We start from the raw sequence: 8,573 nt of genomic DNA on the forward strand, positions 1-8,573 counted from the left end.
TCACTCCTGTAAAACATATTCATGACCGAGGGAGAAATCTTTCAAATCATTTGAATCTGTTTTTATTATCGAGGGTAATGCTGCACCATTCTGTTACTGATTGTTTAACACAGTGACTTATAAACGGCAAACTCAGTGCCACCGTACATGCCTGTATACAGTACATCCATCAGGAAATGAACCGGTTATGGGCTCAAACGTTTGCAACACTACTTCACTGGTGAATTTGTGTATATGAGCCACTTGATGTCTTCGCATCTGTCCAAAAGTTTGAAATCGCTGTTTTTCAATAAAATAAATCCAAATTTGCTGAAGGTAAATATCGTTGCAGTCTGCGTAAAACTTTCAAAATCTTCAAAATAGTGACTTTACAGGGGAAGTAAATTCCTTCCTAACTGTTAATGTAAGTTATTGTTACACAGGTTATTTTTTAATTATTTCCATGTCTTTTTCTATAACATTCACCATGAAATCTTCACAAATAATGTTCTCAAATTATGCAAAAAAAATAAAACGGACCCGAATCGGTCGGTCCTTATCACTGAGAGACACAGATGACAGAGACGTTATATCACAATTCCCTGATATGATACTAGTAAACATAAACTCAAGATGCTTCATATAATAGGAGTAAAGCCTGACAGAAGGGCGACAACACAGACGATTCCATGATATGAATAAATATCACAATTCATATCCAGAAAGCTCCATATTTCAAAAGTAATCGCTTAAATCTAAAGGCAGATCATTTGACACGTGACAGTTAATAACTATAATAAGGTAAGCACAGTATTTTCTTTTGCCAGTGAAAATATCTGCTTTGTTCATATCTCTAGTCTGAATCTCTGGTCTTAATGAACACAATCATTATTGACTTGACTGGTTAGTTCTAGTTTTGTACATCCAGATAATCACTTGCTTGTGTAAACGACAAACATTTCCATTCTAAACTTCATTCCATCCGTTTTTTTGGAGTCTCCTTTGAAAGAAAAGTGAGGAAAAACCACCACAATTTAAAGTTTATATACAGTTGATTTATTTAGTCTAGAATAGAATCTATTCAGGAAAATCTACATAGAATCAAAACTCGTGCTGCTAAAGTCACAAATGTGTTCCCATGAAATAACGAGGCACGGCTACACGGTCGTTTTAAAACCTTGTTTATTTTTTTTTTTAAACAAAAATATCATTTTACAGATCATTTATAGAGTAACTCATCCAGAATGGTACCCGATACAGAGACTGGCATGGGTGCAGTCGGCGGGAGACACTCGACTGCTCGACTGCCCCATGTCGTCTTTCTCCACTCTCAAGGGTTTAAGATACAAAGTTTCATGATATCCGTAGCTGCAATTATACATGGCTTTACGACTGCTCTCGTCCGCCCCTTTGGTGGGTCGCTCCTCGGCCGCGGCGTCGCGGGAGACCGCGGGCTTCAGAAACGCAGAAGGTAAAGGTGGTGATCAAGTGAAATTCTCTTAAAATGGAGGAGGGTAGAGAAAAGGGGGAAGGGGAGAGAGGGATGCGAGGTGCCGCGGAGGGTGGGTCTCATTTGGCGGCCTCCGCAGCCTTCTTCTCTTGCTCAATGTCTGTTAAAAAAAGAGAAGCGTGTGTAAGAATGACGGTGATGCAACAGCAGAAACAAGCAACACTGGCGAGGTTCAAGATCCAAAGCTGCCGGCAAAGTCACAAGAGCACAAAGCGGCCTGGGCGTTACTCGTTTTAGGATATACACGAGGATGATGAGCACACATGAGAACGGTTTGTGTCCTGTAAAGAGAAACTTCTGACTGTTACACAAGCACCAATGCAACTGCCGTTCATTCAGGCTTTTTAGGGCTTTTGCTCAACCGAGGAAACTTCTGCATTCGAATGTTAAGAAACAGTTTTTAGGATTAAGGAATTACCTTCTGCTCTTTTGACATTCAATTCAGAGTATGGAGAAAGAAATGACTGGTCAGTCCAAATCTATGGCACCCACATCCATCACCCAGCCTGTCTAACTCTTTTGGCACTCACAGCATTGAATTAAATTGAACTGAACTGAATTCAGAACCGCTGTCCAACTGTGTTTGTGCACAGAGGAATTAGACCTCCGCATTAACCCATCCATGCAGTGAAACACCCACATACTAGTGAACACACACACACACACACACACACACACACACACACACACACACACACACACACACACTAGGGGGCAGTGAACACACTTGTTTAGAGCAGTAGGCAGCCCTATCCCCAGCGCCCGGGGAGCAGTTGGGGGTTAGGTGTCTCGCTCAAGGGCACTTCAGTTACAAACTGTCAGCCAAGGGGATCAAACCAGCGACCTTCCGGTCACTGAGCTGGCTCCCTGACCTCCAGCCCACGGCGGCCCCAATGTGCTAAGTGTTAAGATTATGTCAACTGGTAGAGAGAGTGTTCTGTGTGATGCTCGTTCTACCATTTAGGAATCATCTTAATGTTTAAGATGCTATCAGGAAAGCCAGCTCAGTCACCCGACTGTGGCCACTCTGGTCTTCAGACAGCTTCTATGGTGCGTAAAGCCCATCATCTGTCCATGTCGGTCATTTGATGTTATCTAGTTTATGCAAAGCCACGCGCTTATTTCTAGGTGTTGATTTGATTGTTCCAAGCAGGCGTCACGAACGCAGTCTGACCACTTTCTCTCCTTCACACGGTAAGATGTGTAGTTTGCCGTTTAATCTGAAATGTAGAGAACCTCACCACTGAATCATGAAGCATTAGAGCACTAGTTATTTGATGCATGTACCACCTCTTATTAGACTTCTCAGGATCTGGATCTCCAGAATGTCCATATTATCTAAGACTTTGTTCAGGCAAGCGAGTTCTATTAAGTCCTACTCATTTGAGAACAGTACGGCTCCCCGAATCACTCTAGAGCACCTCAGCCACACATGCAGTGCGGAAAGGGCGTGAAGTATTAATGGAAGTGGCTGCGGCTCAAAGTAAGAGCTTCTCCACACTACAGTCTTCGTCAGCTGTCCTGAGGAAGCTTAGAGCTTAACAGCATCAAACAAAGCCAAAGGGAAACTGGCATAAATCTCCTCCAACAGCTTCTATTGTGCCATAAATGCCACAAGTGTGTTTATGAACACATGATGCTGAGTGTGGCATGAAACATCAAACCCTTCTATTCTGTCACATGCAATTGACTTTCAAAAGCCTGGAAAGTGGATTCCTTTGTCGCTGAAGTGACAGACAGTGATTGACACACCTGCACTACATTACTATTATCTTGTCGTCTCTATCGACGCTTCACTGCGCTCTGTAAGACGAGTGGATGTGAGTCAAAGTGGACGATGTAGGGCCAAAGCTCCTGAAGGCCACCCCTGCATTGGATGTTAGTCTGCAGTCTTCTGTTATCTTCAGTGATCTAAGACAAAAATCTCAAGGCAAGAACAACAGAAACATTGGGCCCAGTCTCATTCCTCCTTTTTACCCCGACCCCTTGTTTTGGAGTGCTGCCCCTTGTTCCTGAGCTACAGGGCAGTGGTTGAGATCTTCCTCTGAAATGAGCCCCTCTAATAAAAGAGCATCACTTCATTAACAGCTACTAGCGCCGCTCTGTAGGCGACCCTGCCCGTCTGCAGGGACAGCAGAGGAGGGGAAAGTTCAGCTCCTCACTGCTGGGCTTTAGTTACATTTAGGGACCATGCACCTTCAAAGAGGGGGGCAGTTATTTATTATCACCCCCCCTAATTCTTCAGTGATGTGAAGCTGAAGTCAGAGATTCTCCAGATTCTTGATAATTTTCCCGTTCCACCTTAAATGGAGCAGCAGTTAGATTCTGGCGCTTCAGGCGTCAGAACTGCTGGACTATTTAAGGTGGAATGGGAAAGTTAGCAAGCTAGCTACCGAGACATTAGCATGCTGTTAGTGATTTTTTTATGCTTCTTATGAAGAAAAACGAGCAAAATACACAGAAACCACACTAAACTAAAATGATGGTTACTGTAATTTTTTAATGGAGAAATTTCTCATATTTGTGGGTTTCTTTGGTCGCTCACGCAGCCATCCTGCCAGTTTTGTGCATAAGAAGCCAGTTTTATGTAAAAACTAGAGTGCAGCTAGCCGGGATACAGCTTAGGAGAAACTAACAGGGTTGACTTTGCTCAAGGAACTGATCAACTGCTGGTGAGAGCACGAGCCGTCGCTTACTGCCACCTTCGCTGAGGAAAATACCGATTAATCTGTCTTAGTTTGAGCAGGTCCTCATGTTTGAGGTGAACACTGTCAAACAGGCCAGTTATCATGCCCCACACTTCTCCGCCTGCAATTCCGCCTGAGATCATCTGTCACCTGGCGCTCTTTCAGCTGATTATGGGGCAGTCGTGGGCTGGAGGTTAAGGATCTGGCCCTGTGACCGGAAGGTTGCCGGTTCGATCCCCAGCGCCGACAGTCCATGACTGAGGTGTCCTTGAGCAAGACACCTAACCCCCAACTGCTCCCCGGGCGCTGCGGATTGGGCTGCCCACCGCTCCGGGCAAGTGTGCTCACTGCCCCCTAGTGTGTGTGTTCACTAGTGTGTATGTGGTGTTTCACTTCACGGATGGGTTAAATGCGGAGATGGAATTTCCCTGGTTGTGGGATCAAAACAGTATCACTTAAACTTACTGATCCCCTTGGCTGGGAAAAGCGATACTGTTAGTATTAATAAGTTAGACTGTAACTACAAGTTAATAAACAGTCAGAGGATCAAAATACTCAACATGCAACACAAACAGAATGAATAAACAATCTCTCTCCTGCTGGCTGTGAGCCAGAGATACCACCGAAGATCTTCCACAGCAGTACAATTAAAGGACGTGCCTTTCTATGTTTTGATTCGCTATCTTGGCCCTCGGAGGCTGCAGGTGAAACAAGGACAGACGGTCATTTCCACTGTTTACTCTCAGTTCGGTCTTTGCGTGCCAACTAAATCACATATCGCCTCTTACGATCTGCTGCTTGCTTTCCTCTGCCGAGCTCACACTGAGGCGTGTGTGGACTCGGCTCACATGCTGGAACAACAGGACGTGCGAAAGTTAAACGGAGCTACCAAACTCGCTTACCCTGCTGGGTCGGAAGGGTGTTCTTCTCCGCCGTGTTCGTCTTCTTCAGACACTTCTTGTCGAAGTTCTGGACCTCCTGCTTGACGGGGTTGTCGCTCATTTTGGATGATCTGTGTGGAAAGAGGTGAGTTCAGTGAATTGGGTTCAGGCCGTGGAATCGACTCTGTTGGTGCTCAGGACAAACATCAACAGATGAACTCTGGGGGTGAAAATCAATGGAAAGCTGATCGATTCTTATCTTCAAATTCTAAACCCAACACCAGGTCTTCAGACTGAGCGCCTTCGGTGAATGACTGTCCTTCATTACCTCCAACACCAAGTCACCTTTTTCACCTGCGACTTCACGCCCTTTCTCTTTACGACTGACTGCCTGGACACGTAGTCCAGCCCCACCCAGCCCATTGCATAACACCCACCTCCTATCAGTGAACGCAGTTAGTTTAAATCCAAACTCAGCCAATTTCTGTATTTGATATAATTCTTCTGAGAACGTTATGCTGCTACCAAAGGCAGCAGCTTATCAAGGGAAGAGTGCCACTAAAAAAGAGAAGTACAGTTTCCAAACCAAACCAAGGGAACTGTGACCTCTCCAGCGCAACCTTTCTTCTGTCGCTCAGAACGCTCTGGAAATGATCTCCGCTCCTCAAGACGCGTCAGATCAGTAATCAAAGGCGAGACGGATCGATGACGAGGATCCTCCACACAGATGTCCGAGTGGTGGAAATATCGAGGCTTTGACTCGTACTAACAGACTTCTTTCCTCCCAACGTTTCACCATTAGAAGCCTGCAGATGTCACATCTGTGCTTCACATAACTGCCTGCAAAGTGTTGGAGCATTTTCTGGAAAAAATCATTCCCAGTGCTCATCAACAGCCGACACAGGCAGGCCTCTGTTGCGCTATGCAGATCTGCTGTGCGGGACGCCGGGTGCCAGCTTGATGCAAATGCAGCCTTTCTAACTCGACTCTTCAGGCAGGAAAAACAAAACACTTATTATCACGCGAGTTCCTTATCAGCAGCTCCGCAGGTGCCCTTGCACAAGAGCTGGGTGTGGTGCAGGTGGAGAAGCACACAATGGACCGCGTGCGTGTTTAAACACAACAGGAGATCTGTCCGTCAATCCTTGCCATAATTAAGCAGTCTTAGTTTAGTCCGGTCTATTAGGAGAGGCCCATAGTGGGTTAGGTGCACCTACAGAGGGCTGAATCACCCAGAAGCTCAGTGCCTCACCCCTCCTAACAGCACTCAGCGGTCATCAAGCAGTTAGGAGCTCCCTTCATGTAGGCTTGACCTGTTTTAGTCCCACAGCCGTGCCAGTGGCAAATCAGCTGTACCAAAAAGAACTGGCTTACACGAGAAAATGCACTTATAACGCCCGACATAAGCTCCGGCCTGAGCTGCTGGACACCCATGTCACACACACACACACACACACACACACACACACACACACACACACACACACACACACACACACATTACGCAGTACCGAGACCTGAACACCAGTCTCGCTGACAGAAGCTCTGCCTGTGGAACTGATGCAGGTGATATTACACATCGATGCACTATAATAAAGGGAAAAGGCGGGGATCCACAGAAAAGAGGCACCCGCGTGCGCAAAGGAGCGCCGCGCGGTTCCTGGCGCGCAGCCCACGCGGTGAAACAGCCGCGTTCTCCCGGATTTCGGGCAGAAACCGTGGGATTATTAATCTGACACTCCAGAGCAGGTCTGGGGTTGGAGCAAGACGTGCTGTCTGAGGTGAACGCGCTGGGCAGAGCACCTGCAGAGCGCGAGCTGCCTGACCTGCCTCTGTAATCGAGGCCGAGCACAACAGACCCTGCGCCTGCGGGAGAGCCAGGGCTGCGGTCACCTGTCTTACCTGGCACGGGCGTCGCTGTGAGTCCTTCACGGAAAGTCGTGTTGGCGGAGCTGTGCTTTAATCCGCGGAGGACGGCGGGTTTAAATAGTAAATCACGCCCTGCTCGCGCTCAACATGGAGGCGAGCCGCGCGCGCTCATTGGTCCAGTCTAAAGCCGTCCACATTAACCCCCCCCCACCCGCCCCTTCCTGCAGGAGCACGAACCCACAGCTGGAGACTTGCTGTACTGCGGCCGCTGCGTCGCTCACCGAGCTTCAGTCTCTCGGACGATCCGGCGCAAATAATCCCGCCTGATTAAAGCGCAGAAAACAGGCCTGGGGTTAATCTAACCCCGGCAGGGCGAGTCAGCTGAACTGCGGCGCTGAAACAGCGCCATCGCGTGGCCGCGAATTGTCCTGCAGCAGATAAAACTGTCTAAAGTGCGGAAGTAAAGTAGCAGAGATACTTTCATCATTTTATCTGTTATAACATTTATAACAATGCCATAAATAAGCTTGTGTTTGTATTTGATTTATTTTGCTTCACAAAAATGCAATAAGTGAAAAAAAGACGGGGCAACAACAAATCCTGTTCTGGGTGGGACAGCAAGTAGGAGGAGGTGCTGACACTCAGATCAGGGGGTGACAGCAGACACATTGATCAAATAAATACTCGAAATAATAACATTTAAATAAGGAACAAACTAATGAGGTTTTAAAAAACATAATAAAAGTGCTTTAATATTTATTTTTCACTGTAAATCAGATTCAAGCAAAGCCACTTCCACTGAGGCGTCACGGTCGTGACACATTTCATCTTATTCACACAGACGAGGAATTTTTTTCACCTGATAAAGCAAACAACAAAACGTCCAGCATTCATGTAACCAGTATTCCCACTGCCATAATCATTCATACGCGCACAGATAAAGCCTGAAGTACAGCCGGAGCCGCAGGACACGAGCAGATCCTCGGAGAACACCTGGCAGAAACTGATAACTGGGAAATTTCAACTTTATGAAATGTACACAATTTTCCCGTATCAGCAGCTTAGAGCTGGGAGAAAAATCGATAGTATAACACTGAGATATTTAGGCTTTAAATCGTCCCGAGGTTTTAATTAGGAATACTTTTCCTCTGTTAGACACCAGGCAAGGTTTTACTACACAATCCTCTGAATCTCCTTTCCACGAGGTAGAAAACGGACTTGGGCCAGAAGGTATTATTAAAAATTGTCATCATTATCGTTGACATGCAAATAAATAATGAGCACAACTGTATTCCTCCATAAACCCTTTAAAATGGCACGAGTGCTCGTCACAGTGTGTAAGCAATACTGTTGGTTTTCGTGATCCTGGTTTAGAAACGGATCGTCTCACCCTCCAGAAATGACATCACAAACATGAAATTATTATTAATTATTCCGCCACCTTCAGATCAACGCACCACTTTGTACAGCGCTAAAATATAAAGAGATACAGAAGCACAGTATAGGGCAGATACATGCTCATCTGTGGAATCTGATTTTTGGTACAGATCAATATTGACTAATCCCTGAAACCTGATCATCTTGAGCTCTTCAGCTGGTCATATATGGCCGTGGTGATGCCCCAGGTAATGCAGGAGCGGAGGATGA

At 46.1% G+C, this 8,573-nt stretch overlaps 2 protein-coding genes across 4 annotated transcripts in view; both read right to left on the bottom strand.

Annotated features, from left to right (window-relative positions):
• Window positions 1–1,144: 1,144 nt before the first annotated feature.
• On the bottom strand, window positions 1,145–7,118 carry tmsb1 (thymosin beta 1). Its single transcript, XM_017685737.2, has 3 exons — window positions 6,960–7,118; window positions 5,079–5,188; window positions 1,145–1,589 (listed from the first exon to the last, which is right to left on the bottom strand). Exons 2-3 carry the CDS (start codon window positions 5,176–5,178, stop codon window positions 1,549–1,551), a joined length of 141 nt encoding a protein of 46 aa, XP_017541226.1. The 5' UTR covers window positions 5,179–5,188; window positions 6,960–7,118; the 3' UTR covers window positions 1,145–1,548.
• A 338-nt stretch (window positions 7,119–7,456) lies between these two features.
• LOC108413284 (solute carrier family 25 member 53) overlaps window positions 7,457–8,573 on the bottom strand; it is an 11,263-nt gene continuing 10,146 nt past the window's right edge. For all 3 annotated transcript variants that reach the window (XM_037540391.1, XM_037540390.1, XM_037540389.1), the window contains exon 2: window positions 7,457–8,573. This exon is cut by the window's right edge. In XM_037540391.1, coding sequence (XP_037396288.1) covers window positions 8,503–8,573 — 71 coding nt within the window. In that variant the 3' untranslated portion in view covers window positions 7,457–8,502.

Source organism: Pygocentrus nattereri, chromosome 8 (genome assembly GCF_015220715.1).
Source record: "Pygocentrus nattereri isolate fPygNat1 chromosome 8, fPygNat1.pri, whole genome shotgun sequence".
NCBI lineage: Eukaryota > Metazoa > Chordata > Actinopteri > Characiformes > Serrasalmidae > Pygocentrus > Pygocentrus nattereri.